Here is a 19,228-nt window from a genome sequence, read left to right on the forward strand (position 1 = left end):
TATCAAGAAAAAAGTTATATTAAGGGATACGTAATAACAATAATAATAATAATAATACTTAAAAAAAAATTCTTTTTGGTACAAACCCATATGTTTCCAAAATGTGTTAAGTATTGAAAACAGTGCTGGCATCAAACGTTTGCTCAGATTTCCAATTGTGTTAACTTTAAATCATCATTTGTATTTTATTGAGACAAAGTTCATGTTTGGTTGTTTATGTTTAAACAAAGTTTAACTGATAATTGTGAACTTTGGCTTCTTTAAATGAAAAAAAGTGTTCTGAAGAAAAAAATGTTATGATTCCTCAAAGTGAAGTATTGACAAAAATATACTGTAGTTTTCGTATCAGGTATCAGCACCGATCTCATTTTAAAACTATACAGAGCCCTAATAACATTTAATAATGGATGATTTTTAAATATATATGTTGAATACATTTTTCAGTAAATTTTAAAATCATTAAAGTTCAAATTTCTTTGATCAAATTCAGTTAAAATTGTAATTTTCTTACTCAAAAAATTAAAAATTAAAAACATTTCAGTTGTATTTTATATACATTAGCTGGTTTTACAAATATATTTGTATAGCATCTTTCAACTCAATTGCCAATTCTGTTCAAAATGCTTTACATGAGACATACAAATGGATACTATCATTTTTTTTAAATCAAAGTCTTTATGTTATGTTTATGTTTCATTTTAAATCATGAGATTGTTTTTTTAAATCTAGTTTTGACAGTGTTGTGCCCTCATTCTGAGTGTAAAAACAATAAAATGTTTATGTTTTATGTGTTTCTTCCCTGGTTTTACTTTTATTTTACTTTCGTTTCTTTGTTTGACTCTGATGTATTAGTTTCACTTTCATTTCCTTCAATATTTTTCAGATTCTACTTTAACTTTCATTTGTTCTTGCTATAACAGGACTGTGACTATGTGCACATTTTTAATGCAAGTATATCTATCAGTATGAGTCATCATGCATGACAGTATTAAGTATGAATGTTGTAACATGATTCACTCACCACTGGTCCAGCGTCACCTCCTCTTCCTTGAACCCCTTTGGTTCCTTTGTAACCCTACAAAAAACACACACACAAAAAAAACAATCAACACTTCAGCAGCAGAGGAAACCAGCCGTTCAGCTTTTTCATTTTTCCTCTTCATACATCAACAAGTGTTGATAACGTTTTAGTGTGTTACCTCTCTGCCTTGAGCTCCTGGCTCACCAGTTTTACCCTGCGGACCTCTGGATCCCTGACAGCAACAGAAACATTAAATCAATGAGCAACAGATTCAGAAAACACAAACTGCAACAAACTGCAAATCAAAACAAACACTTAATAACTGTCCTGTAATTTATTAGTTAATTCCTGGTGTGTAAAAGCAGTGATATCGATTTTTTTGAATGAGTTTTAAACGGAAATCTTCATTTTTGTTATTCTTAAACTCTTAGCTTTGAATACATGAAACTCTGGAATAAACATTTTCAGGTGTTCTTGCTAATGGAGCAAAAAGTTCAAACAACCACATACTGTGGTGCTGCCATATGTACCAAGACCTGTGCATTTTTAAAGGCCAATAGTTAGCTTTTAACGAAAATATGATACTGTAATATGATATAAAATATGACACTGATGATATTCTAACAAACTTAAGGCAGCAGTAAGGCAAGTAAAGCAAGTCAAACTGAATTTGATGCAGGAGATGAAGCCTAGTACAGACAGAGAATAACAGCACCTCCATCAGGCCGGTCAGTGTAATTATCTTCCCTGTAGGCGTTCATACTGGCCTTTATTGCTGTCAGCAGGACAAACAGTTGTGTTTGATGAGAATAAAGTGACTCTGATGTGATGAAATCAGTCAGTACCTTTGGTCCTGCAAAACCAGCGAACCCGGGCTCTCCGGGTTCACAGTCGCACTCTGTCGGTCCCACTTCCCCGAGCGCCGAGTCGCCCCCCGACTCTTCAGAGGAGCCTGTGTCAGGGCCTGCAGGAGGGTACTCATATGGCACCTGAAACACAACAATAACAGCATGAAAATACACACTGTGGACTGTACACATTGCAGAGATCCTGTTTTTTGAAGTTCACCCAGTTGTGGTTGAGATTTCCTGTTTTTTCTATTTTTGTACTTTAATATTCTGGGGTTTTCAGATCTGTAAACAGCAGCATGAGCACATTTACACTATAAAAAATAGTTATAGTGTAAGTGACAAATAGTAGTCAAGGAATACTCATGTATTTGTTCTCTTTTTTCAGAACTATCTCAAACCATTTCTCTTTGCCTGGAGGGTCAGTTTTATACCATTTTCTTGCTTTTTTGTTGGCTACAAGCAAAATAAATTCTTCTTTGTATAATCTCAGTGTTCCCTAGGTATATCACAGCACAGCTTTTGATTTATAGCCCTTAATGTCTTTAATAGTTGCATTTATATTATCTTAGAAAGGCTTTAGTTCAGTGTAATTCCTCCAGGAGCCTCCTACATGGTCGCTGGGTGTTTCGCTGTCTGAGGTGCTATGACCTACCAGGTTAGATTCTTCCAACCAGACTCTCCAAACTGGTGAATTAGAGGTAGGTCACTGTGCTATACACATTCATACCATTCTTCATCTAACATTTGGAAATATGCAACTTTTCTGAAATAAAAACAACAAAAATGGGACGTAGCGTAAGGCCTTAATTGACTTTTTTAATTGACTCTCTATCTGAACAAGTTCACTTTGTTTTTGCAAGTTCACTTTACATTCATTATGTATCAGAGCTCCTTAATTGTATACTTTAAATTCCCTTCAACTTTTCATATTATCATTGTGGTGAAAAGTGCATAAAATAAGTAACATTAAGAGTGAAGCCCTAAATGTTGCGTAACCTCCTCAGTCTGCTATTTCATTGTTTTATTATCTTCAGAGCAGCCTGTCCCCTAATCAGATTAAAGGATGTTTGGAGCCTAACGTTCAGAGATTTAAGGGAGACTGAATGTACATTAAGGGGTGTGCGAATGGATTACAGCGTGATGTGGAAAATGTACTGAAGGCACTTTTATTCCAATATTTTTTGCAACAATTATCTAAATATATCCCTTTTTCTTTTCAATTACACACAAATCTGTGAGAGAGATCAGAGAGATGATAGCTCCGTCTATGTGGCATAAATAGTTCAGTCACATTTAAAAAGGTCAGAATCTGCAGTTGTTTGCAGGTTTTTAGTTGTATAATCTGAAAAAATAAGTGGTTACTGGATAAACTGGATAACTTCTTAAAGCCTTTGTGTGCAGGATTGAAAAATTTTGACTTTGGCAGCTCTAGTGGTATCAAGAGACGTCCAACTCAGGCGGGTCACATGATGAACTAATTACATACAAATCCAACACACAGGGAGCTTTTAATTAATGTAAAGTTCATTATTATTACCTCCATAAGAATGTAATAAAGTGTAATTAAAATGAGGTTTAAAGTGAAGTCTTGACATTGGAAACAGCTACTGGAAATTTTCATCTACAGTTTAATGACAACTTGGCAAACTCAGGTTGTGTGATATGATCAAAAGCTCCAGAACAGCTACTAAATGGACCATGATTGAAATTAAACAGAGCTGCTCTGATCCCAGTAAAGACCTCCAACCCCTCTGCAGTCCCACCTCCATGGTCTCGGTGTCCTCCTTGGCGTAGTGGGACTCGGTGGTGGTGGCGTAGGGGAAGGCCTCCTCAGTGATCATGGTGACCTGGGTGGGGGCGGCTCCGTAGGGGTCGTAGTCCTCCACCTCGGGCTGCTGGTCCACGTCGTAGCTGTGAGTCGGCTCGGGAGGATACTCTGATGGGTGGAGGAGGACGATGAGACTTTTTTTAAATTTGTGCTACAGTTTAGACTTTTGGACAAAACTGTTCTGGTCACATATAAACAGTCATAAATGAACATTGATTGCTCACCTGGTTGAGGAGAGGCTGAGCTGTCATAGTGGTCGATTACGGACCCTTCATAGGTGTGTTCCTCACCTGCACAGATACACAGATTCTGAGAGTTACTTAAAGGATCTGTTCATACTGGCTATTAAAAGATCCTTCAAATGTGCTTTTAATGTAAGTGATGGAGGCCAAAATCCACAGTCGTTTAGTGCAAAAATGCATTTAAAAGTTGATGTGAAGCTTCTATTCAGCTTCATCAGTCTGAGTTAGTCATATCAAGTGGATATCTGACACATTTACAGTCTTTTTAGCATCAAATTCCCTCTTTGTGTTTCCTCGGACAGTGTTTCTCTGTTGAGCTGTGGTGGAAGTATAGTAACAAAAAGAGGGACTTTGGCACTAAAAAGACTGTAATGTTGAAAGATATCTACTTGATTTGACTCATTTGGATGCTGAAGCTTCATATTAGCTTCAGATAAATTTTTAAATACATTTTTGCACAGAAGGAGGACTGTGGATTTCGTCCTCCATCACTTCCATGGTAAGTGCATTATGAAGGGATCTTCTAATGGTCAGTATGAACAGGAGGAACGATTACAGCAAGAAAAACAGGTTTCACTTTTCATTTGGGCTCCTGATTGTTGTGTTAACACACACTTGAAAATTCCTTTAATATGTAAGTGGCTCGTTGGTCTAGGGGTATGATTCTCGCTTCGGGTGCGAGAGGTCCCGGGTTCAACTCCCGGACGAGCCCTTACTTTGATCACAAGACATCTCATAAAAAATAAATGTTACTCTTACATCTACGATTATGAGTAGAAAGAGAATCTTACAAAGATTACAACAGACACTGACAGGAACTACTGATTAATGAAGAACTTAATGATGATAAATAGCCAGTTATGAAAAAAACAGTAACGCCTGAACGCTTATGCCAAACCACGGAATTTAGAGAATTTACAGGATGTTTTTCAACCCTACTCAGATCTTCATCAGGTCAAAATGAAGATAATACCCACAGTACGTGATGTGTGTATAATTACTCTCCTTCAAAATATCCAATTATCAAATTAAAATAGCAAACATTTGCTGGTAACAGCAGCAAAAATATTCTTAGCAGTTTATTTAAGTTTCAGATTATTCCAAAAATGAATACTTTGGTTTCATTTTTGGCTGCTAATCAGACTAAGAAATCTCAAATAAATCTGCAAATTCTGGTAAATTGTGATGGATCTTATCTTATTCATCTCTCTCTTTAATTACGAATATAACTGTTTCCTACAAATGGAACATAGTTTAATTCCTTCAACTGTTTCCTTTTTATTGTTCTGTAAAGCGGTAATGAAAATCTATTTTATAAACTGTTAATTATAGATAAATGTAATCTGTCTGGACGAGCTGAAGGTGAAAACGTTTGTGTTTGTGTTTGGCAGCTCTGACCTGAGTTGTATCCAGAATATTCATCCTGACAGACAGAAGAGACGACACACAGCATGAACACGAGCAGCCCCGAGAGGAGAGACGCCTGCAGGGGAACGAAAACACAACAGTTAATGTTTAATAGCTACCATCTAGCAGATCACACAGTGTGTATGAAGACCAGAACAGAGCAGAGGAGTCGACTCGAAAACTCTCTGACCTGCTCTGGACACTTGAAAAACTGTGAACTTGTCCTATACAAATTTTGTCAAATCAGTTTAATCAAGTCCTGTATTGTTTCTTATCTTTAACTGCATATGACTACAGATATTAATGGTGCCCAGTGGTGGGAGAAGTATTCAGATCCTTTACTTAAGTAAAAGCAGAAATACCACAATATAGGAATTCTCCATTACAGTCCTTCATTTAAAATCCTGCTTAAATAAAAGTGCAGAAGTTTTACCAGGTAAATTTACTTATAGTATTAAATATATTAAAAGTAAAAGTACTTGCAGAAAATCAGGCAGCATTTTATTGTTATTATACGAGATAAATCTGAGGGGTGGTGAGATGATCATTTGTTCTGATATATAAATTTGGATTAATTTTCCAGAACTTTTCTCTCATCTTTACATTTTTGTGAAACATCTGAAACATGACAAGGAGACACAACTACACACTGATTTTATGTGAAGTGTGAAGGACGGGCCCCTCCAAAGGGTCAGCAGATAAATCTGAGGGGTCGTAAGATGATTAATGGGAGAGGAAAGAAGAAAAAACAAAGTTCTGATACACAAATCTGTTTTCAGTTTTTGGACTTTTTCTCTAATCTTTGATTTTTGCTGAAATATTGGATCATTTGAACATTTATTGAAATGAAAGCATGTGAGAAGTTTAGAGGGAAAAATCACTATTTGGTGGAGCTGTTAACAACTCATAGACATGTGAAATGTGACCCCGACTACACACTGCTTTTTGACGTCAAAAGCCAAAGACGTCAAAAGCCAAAAAGGTTGGAAACCACTGGTTTCATCTTTAACAATGTGTTGTATTTTAAAAGCTTGTTATATTATCCATTGTGTCAAATCTTCATTTGAAAAGTAACTAAAGCTGTCAAATAAATGTAGTGGAGTAGAAAGTACAATATTTCCCTCTGAAATGTATAAAGTAGCATCACATGGAAATACTCAACTAAAGTACAAGTACCTCAAAATTGAACTCAAATACAGAACTTGAATAAATGTACTTAGTTACTTTCCATCACTGATGATGTCTAAATAACAGGAGAGGCAACTTCATACATAGTTCTTACAAAAGGGAAAACTCTCAGTTCAAGTGTATAAAATACACAAAATTCATTTAAAGGTGAAAGGTCAAGTTTCTTTTACTGTCAACATAAAACTTGGATTAAAGGATTTGTTGCAAAAAAGACAGACATGTCACAGCAAAGACACTTAAATAATAATAATAATAATGATAATAAATACATAAAAGAACACTTGAAAACACTGACCTGGAATAAAATAACCACAATAAACATGCATTACAAAACATACTGTATGTACATCTCAAAACAAATCTCATTCACTGACTCTGACTGACTAAACACTTTAAACACATTTGAAACAGTTTAAACAATCGGTGGATTAATCGATTTATCTATCTATCAACAGAAAATTAATTGGCAACTATGTGATTATCGATTAATTGTTTTAGTCATTTTTACATAAATGTATCAATAATGAAAATAATTGTTAGATAAGAAAACCTGTTCAAGTGTATAAAATACACCTAGTTTACATGTTTGTTTTTGCACTTTTATTTGGAAGATTTAAAAACCAAACTAGAAATCTTATTTTCACATTAGTCTGTGAAGCCTAAAAAATGTTTAACAGGAAAACCACTAATGTGGATTCTTAGTTTATGTTATTTCATGGCTTTATATAAAAATTCATTTATTTTCATATTTTGCTTTATTGTTTTTACATTTTTATTTGTTTTTCTGTCTTATTGTTTCCTGTTTGCTCATATAGTTTGTCCCTAGTTTTGTGCTGAATGATAACAAATATTAAATAATTATAAACATATTCCCGTATGTTCTAAACTGTATTTTATATCTAGATGTTTAACCCTCTGTATATACATTTTTTTGATTTTGGACCTAAATGATATCATAATTTCAGATTTAGGTGCAGCCATGATGAATCAGGTCTACGGGCGTCTTCCTGTCATATTGACCTGACAGGTGCATCAGTACGGGTCTTTATGCTGCAGGGAATTAACAACAATTTAATCAGACTTTACCTAAACTGGCACCAGAAGAACAACAGGAGTGAAGCTTTCACTGATGGACCTCCTGACCTCAGGGCTGACCCCGCTGCGTCAGCGAGGATCAGATCATTGTTTAAGAGATTCATTTTTTACACCCTCCAGGACGCTCAGGAGGATTTGAGTCGGTCAGATGAGACTCTGCTGGTGTTTGGGTGAGAATTAAACAGACTGAGAGGTTTCTTTGTCAGGATGAAAACCGCCGAGCTCTTCTCAGACTCATCTGACATTCCTGAAGTTTCACTGTGAGCCTGAACAGCAGCCGAAGAAAACCCTGAACATTTAACCCTGCTGGAACGGCCGCACAGTGGACGCAAGGTCAATGAACTGTGAGTTTATGAGGGTAAAACTGACTGTAAATACAGTTTCCTTGTGTGATACTTTATCTGAAATCTCACAGCTGGAGTTTGCACAGAAATTGTATTTTGGATAATTCGGAAAGCTGAAATATTTCAGCTCTTAATTGTCAAAGAGTCTCCTTTTCTACTTTTAACTGAATCCAGATTGATTACTTTTAAAAGCAGACATTTATTAGGCTCTTTTCGCTTAGTAAAAATGCAGCAAAGATGTGATGCCCTGATGACCTCGTGGTTAAGGAGCCGTGAACTGCAACGTCTCTGGTTCGCTTCTGGAGCATCGGGAGCCTTTGTTGCATGTCATCCTGTCTTTTCTCCTCCCTCATTTCATGTCATCTCTCTACTGTCAGCTTGGTACTAAAGTCAAAAAATAGCCCAAAAATCCTTGAAATGAAACATGCAGCAGAGGCAGTGTATGCTGTCATTACCCTAAACAATTAACCCTCCTGTTGTCCTCGGGTCAAATTTGACCCATTTTCAAATGTTTTTATATCAGAAATATAGATTTCTTTCATCTAATTGTCTGAAAATCACATGGATGGTTCCATACCACACACGCAAGTAAAAGTAATAATCACTACTTTCATTGAATTTTGGGTGTTTTATTAAAAATTTATAGCATCTGTGGACTTTTGTCCTCCTGAGTCAAAATTGACCCAGGAGGAGAAAAGTTGCATGGTTGATGGGAAGACAACGGGACGGTTAAAAAAACAGGAAGAAAACAAATACAAATATATACAATGTTGATTTGTACAATATTTGGCCAAAATTAAGAAATATTTTCACTCTTCTGCACTTCAACATGAACGTTTTTTTGCCACAATTCTTCAAATAATTAAAGTATATATTCATTTCACTGTTTTCTCTAGCAGCCGCTGCAGGTTAGTTTGGCAGGAACCTGTTAACAGCAGCAGAGAGTCGACCTGACCTGCAGGACCTCTGGGCCAGTGAGGTGAGACGCTTTCATTTCATTTTCAGCATCTTCTCATGGATATTTGTGTTGTTTTTTTGTTTTTTTAAAGAAACCACAAAAGTTTTTATAACACATCATAAAAAGCAACAACCTAATTTTTTTGCTACAAATTCCTAAGCTTGTATTTTTACCAAATTGCAACCACATGTAGTTTTCCAGTTGAAGTTGTGTTTTTTTTAGGAATTAAGTTTGAATTTTCTTAGTTGGGTTTAGCTTATTGTCTAGCAAATTGTTGAGTCCACACGATGAGCTCCTTTTCATACAAGTCAGTAAATAAACACAAATATTCCTCTTCAGATCAGGCTTTCATGTTTCTACTTTACCCTCAAAAATGCCAGAAGCAGCAGACTGATTATGTGTTTTGTGTTTTCTGAAGACCAACATAGACAAAAATCTGCGTTCTTATTTACCACAATGACCAGCAGCTCCTCAGCAGACTGTTCTCATGAAAACATCCAGCCAAGTCCTAAACAGAAAATATGCTCTAATCTATATAAATAATATGAAGTCTTCTTACTCTTCTCTAATAATCAAAGGCTGTCTGTAGAGTTGGGTTTTAATACTTTTCAAGATCAAATATAGAGATATTTTATGATATATAAAGGGAGTTTAACTTGGTTAATACTGGAAATGAAACAGGTAATAGGAGCAGTGGATTATACAGGTAAAAATATACTGATAAGCTTTCAATTAATGGGTTTTAAAGGCCTCTCTGACACTGCAGCTTAAAGGCCACAAGACACCAACTTAATCTAAGAAAAGAAGCTAAAGAAAACATTGTCATGTATAAATGTGGAAATGAAGAACTCATATATTCATATTTAAGGCACTTTCATGTTTTTGAAGGCCTGATATTCATTATTTACCATATTTTAAGTGCCAAAACAAATGTTCATATACTGTTAGTTCCATTTCACACAGCTGTATTTGAATAGATCCCATTTTATAACTACAAACCTACCAACAACCAACACACAATACTTTTACAGAAACTGCTCTTCTCTCCATCATCTCTGTTTAAACTTAAAACTTTGTCCCAAACTTTCTGGCTTGTGGCCTTTTGAGTATTTGTGTCTCTTTATCATGTTTCAGACGTCTATGTGTTGTTAGCAGTTCCACCAGAGAGACATTTCCCCTCAAATGACGTCCAAAGAGGTAAAACTCTCCAATATTTCACAAAAATGCAAAAGATTACAGAAAAGTTCTGCAAAATAAAGTCAAATTTATGCAGCACTTTGCTTTTTCTTCCTTCCTTCCTACCCAATCCATCATCTCAAGACCCCTCAGATTTATCTTATGACCCTTTCAAAGCAGTTCAAACCACCTCGAGCAGCTACAATAAACTGCTGCTTATGCATTGACTCATCAGCATTAATAGTGTACTTTGTTAAATGTATTTAATATATCACTCACAGCATGATTTTCTACAAAGCAAGAAGTAAATTTAGCTGGTAATACTTCTATACTTTTACTTAAGAAGGATTTTAAATGCAGTACTTTTACTTGTAATTAAGTATTTTCCTCTGGTCCTATCAGCGACCCTAAAACCCAGACCTTCAGGGCCGCTGGGCAGCCGCCCACCCAGGCCATCCCCACTTACCTTATCACTGGAGGCTCCCATGTTGCTGCAGAGTGAGTCTCCTCAGACCAGACCAGATCTTGCTCAGGACGCTTTCAGGATTTCAGATGAAGACAAAAACAACCAGTTTTCCCTGAGCTGTTCTTCTCACAGCATGATCAGTCCGATGGTTCCCCCCTGACTCCTGTCTGTCCTCTCTCTACCTCTGCAGGAGCCCTCAGGTTCCCAGGCGCTGACGGGTTTTTTTTTTCTCGTCTTCTCTATCTCTGCTTCTCAACAGGGTGAGAAATACCTGAGACAGAATCCAGTATCAGCAGAGAAAGACCGGGATGGATGGTCATGAGAACAGTTGTTCATTTCTGCAGGTTTCTGGTCAAAGAGGATCTAACTTCAAGCCCAGATTATTGTTTTCATGTGACGAGAGCACATACTGTCTTAACATTTAGGATGCATACATCACTTTAGGTTAAGTCAACAAATACAAACAGTTCTTCTAACATCCCCAAAAGTTATCTTGACTAAATATTGCATGTTGTATAAACCCCTTTATCTTCATTTGATGGATTTAGATGTTTATTTATGGAACTGCTCAGATTAAATTTGTTTGTCATTCATATTTTCTTAAATTGAGGAGTCAGTTTTTCATTTGAGTTTACAGCTATAGGGACTGAATTCAATACTAACCCTCATGGTTTGCACTTGTTATGAACAGAAACAACCATGACTTACGTTAACATGTATTAAAGACATACAGCAACTTACCATCATGTACAGAACCAGGATCAGAACCAGGTCAGAGGTTTGGACACAACGACTCATTCAAGGGTTTTTCCTTTATTTTTTATTATTTTCTACATTGTAGAACAATCCTGAAGACATTAAAACTATGGAATGAGACATATGGAATTATGTAGTAATCAAAAAAGTGTTAAACAAACCAAAATATGTTTCATATTTTAGATTCCTCTGTTTGCCTTGACGACAGCTTTGCACACTGTTGGCGATATCTTAACCAGCTGCATGAGGTCGTCACCTGGATGGTTTTCAATTAACAGGTTCGCTTATTAAAAGTTAATTGGTGGAATTTCTTGTCTTCTTAATGCGTTTGAGATCATCTGTTGTGTCGTGTCGAGGTCGTGTTGGTGGACAGCAACGCAGGGATCCTTATTACAGCAAGAACCGCTCAGCTAAGTGAAGAGAAACAACCGTCCATCGTTACTTTCAATAAAGTTTGGTTTGTTTAACACTTTTTCATTTACTACATGATTCCGTATGTGTTATTTTATAGTTCTGATGTCTTCAGTTTTGTTCTACAATGTAGAAAATAGTAACAATAAAGAAAAACCCTTGAATAAGAAGCTGTTTCCAAACTTTTGACGGGTACTGTGTATTTTCTTAAAACTAAAAAAAAAGACGAGAACTTTAACTTTCGAACAATGCATGACGGGAAAGTTGAGTGAACTCTCAGCCGTTCATTCAACTTATTTCAACTCAAAACACTTCAAGTCAGAAGACCTTATGAGTTCTGAAAAAGTATTGAAATAAAACTTGAATTATATAAATTATATATTGACCAAATATTAGTTGATTCCACTAAATTCCTGTATGATGTTTTACAGTGAAGTAGTTCATGAAAACAATGTGAAAATGGTCAAAAATGCATCTCACAATGTGAAGACATCACTTAAAAACACTCTGAATAGAAAAAAACATGATCCAAACTTTCCATCACATTTCATTGAAATATGCTCATATGTGTAAGTGATATCCTACAAACAATTAAATAAAACAAGGGACTAAAAGCAAAAACTTACAACATGACAATATTTTACACTTCACAAGAGGCTGCAAATGAAATATTTAGCTGAAGCTCAAATTACATCCTACAAATGTTTCTGCTGCTTTGATGAAACTCTGCACTGAGCAACAAACTCTTTAAAATAATCTTCATTATATTAGAACAAATCTTTAGCAAAACCATGTTACCCAAAGATTTCACACATTTAAAATTTGTCTGTCTGCTGTGTTGTCATTTATATCAGTCAGGACACAAATGGATGAAATAATTTGAACTAGAAAATAGAACTTATATATACTTAATATATATATATATATACTAAAACTTCAGTACAAAGAACAAAATCTAAATGTTATTTAAATGAAGCAGCTGAACGATGTTCTGATCTGAACTAAGAGTTTGAGTTTATTCTGACACACATGTAACTAAACTGTAAAGAAATCTGCCATAAAACTAGTTTGAACCTTCTGAATCATATATTTTCTGCTCATAACTCAGCATGACTCATATTTATCATGTCAAAATACTTAAGTGTTAAAGATTCTGTTACTTGCTACAGCTTTTACTTAACTTACACACATTATAAAAAGTTCTTTGTTTATTTCCCTACACAATAATATCATTCGGGTTTTAAAATGATGCACATTTTGAGTAGCATCTTGAAACTTTTCCAAACCACAGAAACCAAAAATCTCAAATTAAAATATTCTCCAGAGTTTCTAAATGTCTGCAGGAATCCTGTGTAAACACTTGCAGTCACACAGCAAAAATCAGGCCCAGAACAGGGTGACCTTTGACCCCGTGGTAAACTGTGGCAGCTATGACACTCCTGTCCAACATTCCACGTAGTCTTTAGTTGAAACCCGCTCCCAACCGACCCAGCGGCAAACATATAATTACACTGTAAAAACACTATAAAACAAATGAAGAGCAGTTGTATTAAAACATGATGGAAATAGAAATTTCATATGTTAAAATGGTGTTTGTGATGCACAAATAAGCTCAAAATGTTCATGTTGTTGGTTCTGGACAACTTTATTTACATTTGTTTTCCCCCCAAAATCCCCCAAGTTTTAAATTTAAAATTCTGACACATCTTTTGTTCAGTTGAGGCCCCGATGACATTTAACTTCATCTGATCTGACAATTGTTAACGCTGATCCTGCACTATCACTTCTCCTTCTCCCTCTCGTCTTTCTTCTTCTTTTTCTTCTTCTTTCGTTCGTGGTGGTAGTCGTCTGGCGACCGGGAATCCCTGCGAACATCCAAACAGCCAAAATTATCCTCAAAATGTCCCTAAAAATAATTCTTCATCAGATTCTGATTCTGTTATTGTAAAAGAACAGGTTGTTATATTTGTCCTTCCTCACCTCCTCCTCTTCTTCTTCTTGCCCTCTCTGTCGTGGCTTCGTTCTCGGCTGCGGTGGCGTCTGCTGTGGGAGTGATGGGACTCTGAGGACGCTGACTGCCTTTCATCCAACCGACGTCTGACAGAAATAATAATAATAATCGTTGTCAAGCCCTTAAACAAACTTCAATATCTGCTCATCAGGAGGTCAGAGGTCACAGCGCTTCCTGTACCTGTGGGACGAGTGTTCAGATCTTCCTCCTTCCTCGTCCTCCTCCTCTCTCTCGTCTCTCCACTGTCTGGCGAGCTCATCTGAGTGGACGTTGATCACCTCTCTGATCACCTGAACAATCAAAGTCATAAAACAACATTAAACATTTTTTGCCTCATTTAAACAGGAAACAGTTTTGCTGAGGACTGATGATCTGGATCACCAGTGTTTCCAGTATAGGATTTGCTCTGGTCAACCGACCCAAACACATTTTCCCCAACATCCCATTTAATTATTTAACATTTCTTCTTTTCAAAACTCTTATCCCTTCTATCTAATCCCTTATATTTGTTTCCTTTAAGAACTGTTATTTTATATTTAAATAAGTTCATCCAGACCAAGCGGCAACCTCTGGGGCTGTAAAACGAAGCCAATGCAGAAGTGCCAAAAACTGCAGTTCCTTCAATGGCCACTCGAGGCTCCAAAAGCGAGTGCTTTGAGTGACAGGTCCGCCAGCCGCTAGGTGGCTTGTTTCAGCCATTCGGCCCGCCTCTTTCCCCATTTTTGATTGGCTGGGAGTTAGGCAGCGTCACGCACTGCCAAGATGGCGACGGTCGGAGCGGCTCACTTTGAGCTTCAAAACCGCTCTTCAGAAACCAACGGGTGACGTCACGGTAACTACGTCCATATGTCTATGATCCGGACAGATATTTCTGATGCATCTCAGCATCGCCTCAAAATTGAACACCTACCATAATTAAAAATAAAGACCTTTAAAGACATTTTATAACCTTAAATTCTGTACCGTACAACTGTGCAAAGACAGTAAATGCACTTTTGACCTCTGAAGGCAGAGGGTCAGTGCCTTTATTTCCTGTATCTAACCTCTTGATTCCTTCAGCTGCTGTAGCTTTCCAGCTGTAAAATTCATGTGAATGATGTGATGATTTGGAAAATTCAGTCTAAAGTTGATGGATAATGTGAGCCGCTATGAGGGACTTGAATGTTTGCATTAAACATTTGCTTGATGTTTTGGTCCATAGTAGCTTGACTGACAGGTGTCTTAGATACCTGTGGTGGTTCTAGTTTACCATCCCAGCTCCCTCACTAAAGATAACAGAGCCGTTTTATCTCTAAGGGCAACAAATAAAAGCCTGCAGGCGTCTGAAAACGTGCGTCCGAGTCCTCCAACAAATAGAAGGGATTATGGGTAGAAAACCAGGCGAACATCCTGCTGTGGCTCACTCGTACCTCGGTGTAGGACTTCTTGGTGATGTGGACGTTCTTGGCTCGGTAGGACTGACGCCGCCTCTTGTAGTCCCTCATCTCTGCCATCAGCTCCAGGTGAGTCTTTGGCTCATTTTGTTCCTCATCTACACACAAATACATACAAACTAGTTTACTAAAAGGACCACGCTGAGGGAGAAACCAAACTCTCTATTTTCATCAAAAGTTAAAGCAAAATGTATTGTTTAAAAGACAGTTGCATCTGTGTACTGACAGCAAATATGGAAGATTCAAATAATGAGTAAAACCTTTATTTACAGATGTTCTGACACAATATTTCATGATTCTGGTGTTAGGTGGGCTCTTACCTTTCTGGAGCTTGGACACCAAATCTACGTAGAGATCGTCGTTGCTGGAGGCGGCGGCTTCGTTCTGTCTGTTGAGGACGCCGACCACGTGATCGTACAGAGCCAACCGGTCAGCGACGGTGAGGTCACACACGGCTCGCTTGTGGCTTTGAGGCACGTCGACGGGCTGGCCGGAGTACTGACCTGATGGACGACCAGAGAGGCTTTAAACACTGAGAAATGACTGAGGGACGTGAACATATACACACACACATCAATCAAAAACATTTCATCATTCACTTATTTTTTAGATGGTCATAACACAACTCCTCCTTCCTCGCCCTGATACTAGTCCAACTGTTGTTGATCATCTTCATCAGATCAGCAGCTCGATGGATTCAGAAACACTTAAACTTTGTGTCTGTCTCTTTGTTAAATGGCAAAGCAGCTCTCACAATCACACTCATAGCACAAAAACAAAACAATCAGACAAATCTGATTATACAAAAAGTCCTGTTACTTATTTTTTGGGAAAGTGAAATGACTCTGAGGCTTCAGAGTGGATAAGTGGATATTATGTTATTTAACATGCTCTATGCTTTAAAATGTACAAAATGGACTGATCTAAGCTCCTTTTCTTACACAGAAATACAGAAAACATAATATTGATTGTAAAAGTCCTTTCAGTATGTGATCATTGAAGTAGTGGATTTCACAGAAAGAGGACGTGACGTTAATATATTGTACGTTACATTTAAACCACTTCCTTCAATCAGCATTGAAGTGAACTGACAAATCTGAATATATGATGCCTTTCCCCAACACGTAAAGGGAAAAGTGTGTGTGTGTGTGTGTCCCTCAGCCCAGCCCTGTGGTTTGAAAGGATATGGCGTTAAAGGATACTGCACGTAATCAGGCAAGCCTGAACCAGAGCAGCAGAACTTTCTAGAGCCCAGTTCCTCTCTAATACTCACCCCTGTCGCTGAAAACAGAACACACAACACACCGATTACACACGTCAGCACAAATGTGATCATGAAGAAAAGTGAAAATCCAGAATAAGAATTATTTGAAGAATTATAGAATCTTCTAATTTATTGGGGTTCAAATTTGGAGGCAGATGAGCTTAATGATGAGTTTATAAGTTTTTAATTCTACAGTGACCTCTAGTGGTCTGTCCTCGCACCTGGCATGTAAAATTAAATGTGCTCTGACAGTTGAGTTCTCACTGTGTGGCTCAGGATAACATACAACAGAACGACAGAGAAAAGAGTTGAACCGTGTCAAACTGAGCCGGTACCTTGCCAGAAGACTCCTTCCATCCTCATCAGCGGAGCAGCAGATCTCGCCTGCAGGATCACTTGGTGTTGAGTGGATTTGTCTGCAGGAAGGAAGTGACAGGATGACAACCGGGAAATGTACCAAGTGTTTTCTGGAGAGCGACGGACATGATTCGAACCAGAGACAAAGAAATTTAACTTCCAACTTGAAATAAACGTGATGTCACATCACTTTCCTCTTATCAGGATTCTCTTTAAGGTGTTTCATCCTGTAATAAAGATAAAAAATTAAAAACTTCACCAAAGAGAACTGACTGCCAGGTGACAGGTGGAGGTAGGTGCTTGTATTTTTCTATAATAAACCTCTCAAAAGACCCTTAATAATTGAAATAATGTTTGTCCTTTAAAAGGTATCTTTAGACTCAGTAATAGCAAAAACAAAAACAACGAGGACAACCAAAAATTATATATTTATATATTTCTTTTCTTCTTATTTTCCAGAACTTTTCCGACTCTGATCAGCTGACTTTTGGAGCTTTAAAAGCTTTTGTAGCAAACCTCAATATTTCACCACAGTGGTTAAAATTTTTATGTTGTTTGGAGTCGAATGGATGAATTTCTCAAAAGTAACCATCATAATATCTTAAGTTTCTTCGTACAAATGGAAAAAGAGGCAGTGTTCTATAACATCTGACTTTCATAGCTGAACTGTGGATCATAAAGGTGAGCAGTGATTTACTGTGACAGTCTCCAGTAGTGACTCACCCATTGTGAAGCTTCTGATACTGTTGTTCTGGTAACAGACTGAAGGGTCAGACATCTCCTCCTGCAAAAGATTGATGCAACTTTTTAATGATTAACACTAAAATTCTTGCTGTTTACATGTCATGGATGAAAAGACACATGTGCAGTCTGTTGTTGTCCTCACTGATACAGACGGAAGTTGGAATTACAACCTCGCAGCTGTGCAATTGAAACATCTGATGTGTCTTAATGGCGTTGCTTTTGTTCCTGTTTATCTAGAGCCTTGTGTGTGTGTGTGTGTGTGTGTGTGTGTGTTACCTGCTCCTCAGCTGTGTAGCCCATCTTCCTGAGGCTGCAGGAGGCTTTGTGTTTCTCCATGCTCCTGACCGGGACTCGGTGGTGAGGGTCGTAAGGACACTGCTCCATCGCTTCCTAAAAAACACATAAATAGAGGATGAATAACATGGAGAGAAATGACAAACTGAAGAGTTTAACGATAAATTGATCAAAAGAAACTAAAACTATTTTGATAATCGATTAAGTCATTTTTCAAAGGAAAAACACCAAATATTTGATGATTCTAGGTTCTAAAATGTGAGAATTCACTGCTTTTCTTAATCAAGAAAACAATTAACAGATTAATTGATAAAATATGAAAATAATTGTTAGTTACAGCAATAGATTATTTCCATTATTGATTAATCTGTTGATCATTTTCTCAATGCATCGATTAGCTGTTTGGTCCATAAAAACTCAGATGTCTTGTTTGTTTCACAATCTTAAAATATTCAATTTACTGTCATAGAGGACTAAATAAATCAGAAAATATTCACATTTCAGAAGCTGGAATCAGATATTTTTTTTATCTATTCATTCTTAAAAAAAACCTCAAGACAATTAATCGCTTTTCAAAAAAGTTGGCAATTAATTTGATAGTAGACTACTAATCGATTAAATGACTAATTGCAGCAGGTCTAGACAGAATTCGGACTAAATATGAATCATTATAGCTGTCAGAAAAACAGATTTAAAAGCTTAACTAACGGTAACTAATATCGTTTTATCTCTACAGCTCGTCTCCTGTCGGTTCGGCAACAACTGGGAAACGACGCTTTCCTTTCGTTTGCTTTCACGTTTAAATATGATAATTCATTTAAGTAGGAAAATGCTCCGATCACTCCTCAGATTATTATTATTTGCTTTAACTGAAAACTAAAAGCTAACCGTTAACGTTACCTGTTTGTAGTCCTTGTAGTCTAGCGACCATCCCAACGTTTCAAATATATCGTCTAGCTGTTTTTTGCAGCTTTCGGTGAACTCTGTCAGCTCCCGCAGACGGTCCAGTCTATCCTGGAGGGTTTCTGTTCCTAATGAGTCCGACATTTTCAGCGTTTTCACTCCAAATCAGCGGAGAATTTGCCGCAAATTCATCAGTGTTTTGTTTTCCCCGCAGTTGCAGTTGCCATGTTCAGCGCGCGGACTGATGACGTGTGCCAGGGCGTCGGCGGGAAAGCAGCAGCAATGCATGCTGGTAGTTGCAGTCTACTATTAATTGACAGAATGTTCATTGGAAAGTGTTGTGGCAAGAATTCAGGATAAATAAAAACCTTTACGTTATATTCAGTTAAATAGTAAAATAAGGTAATACTATATTATATTATATTATATTATATTATATTATATTATATTATATTATATTATATTATATTATATTAAAC

At 36.9% G+C, this 19,228-nt stretch overlaps 2 protein-coding genes and 1 non-coding gene across 3 annotated transcripts in view; 1 reads left to right on the plus strand and 2 right to left on the minus strand.

The window, feature by feature from the left end:
• The window catches only part of zgc:113232 (uncharacterized protein LOC541546 homolog), a 42,878-nt gene extending 31,972 nt beyond the window's left edge, over positions 1–10,906 (minus strand). The window contains exons 1-7 of the mRNA XM_067600419.1: positions 10,577–10,906; positions 5,341–5,425; positions 3,925–3,990; positions 3,636–3,808; positions 1,867–2,010; positions 1,200–1,253; positions 1,022–1,075 (exon numbers count right to left, since the gene is read on the minus strand). Of these exons, the coding sequence (XP_067456520.1) occupies positions 1,022–1,075; positions 1,200–1,253; positions 1,867–2,010; positions 3,636–3,808; positions 3,925–3,990; positions 5,341–5,425; positions 10,577–10,597 (597 nt within the window). The 5' untranslated portion in view covers positions 10,598–10,906. The remainder of the gene's footprint in view (positions 1–1,021; positions 1,076–1,199; positions 1,254–1,866; positions 2,011–3,635; positions 3,809–3,924; positions 3,991–5,340; positions 5,426–10,576) is intronic.
• trnap-cgg (transfer RNA proline (anticodon CGG)) lies at positions 4,583–4,654 on the plus strand. The gene has a single exon. It is a non-coding gene; the product is annotated as a tRNA-Pro (tRNA).
• A 2,463-nt stretch (positions 10,907–13,369) lies between the features above and the next one.
• Positions 13,370–19,005, minus strand: snrnp48 (small nuclear ribonucleoprotein 48 (U11/U12)). Its single transcript, XM_067600421.1, has 9 exons — positions 18,747–19,005; positions 17,829–17,942; positions 17,532–17,592; positions 16,787–16,867; positions 15,508–15,690; positions 15,164–15,285; positions 13,935–14,044; positions 13,724–13,840; positions 13,370–13,608 (listed from the first exon to the last, which is right to left on the minus strand). Exons 1-9 carry the CDS (start codon positions 18,891–18,893, stop codon positions 13,524–13,526), a joined length of 1,020 nt encoding a protein of 339 aa, XP_067456522.1. The 5' UTR covers positions 18,894–19,005; the 3' UTR covers positions 13,370–13,523.
• Between the last annotated feature and the right edge of the window lie 223 nt (positions 19,006–19,228).

This window comes from Thunnus thynnus, chromosome 10, assembly GCF_963924715.1.
Source record: "Thunnus thynnus chromosome 10, fThuThy2.1, whole genome shotgun sequence".
In the NCBI taxonomy this organism is placed as follows: domain Eukaryota; kingdom Metazoa; phylum Chordata; class Actinopteri; order Scombriformes; family Scombridae; genus Thunnus; species Thunnus thynnus.

What these genes read in the sequence shown, in the direction of transcription:
- snrnp48 (XM_067600421.1), bottom strand. Translation starts at nt 18,893, where the DNA reads ATGTCGGACTCATTAGGAACAGAAACCCTCCAGGATAGACTGGACCGT. An exon ending in ACTACAAGGACTACAAACAG is followed by an intron (nt 17,943 to 18,746) that starts GTAACGTTAACG and finishes TGTGTTTTTTAG; the next exon opens with GAAGCGATGGAGCAGTGTCC. An exon ending in GGTGTCCAAGCTCCAGAAAG is followed by an intron (nt 15,286 to 15,507) that starts GTAAGAGCCCAC and finishes ATTTGTGTGTAG; the next exon opens with ATGAGGAACAAAATGAGCCA.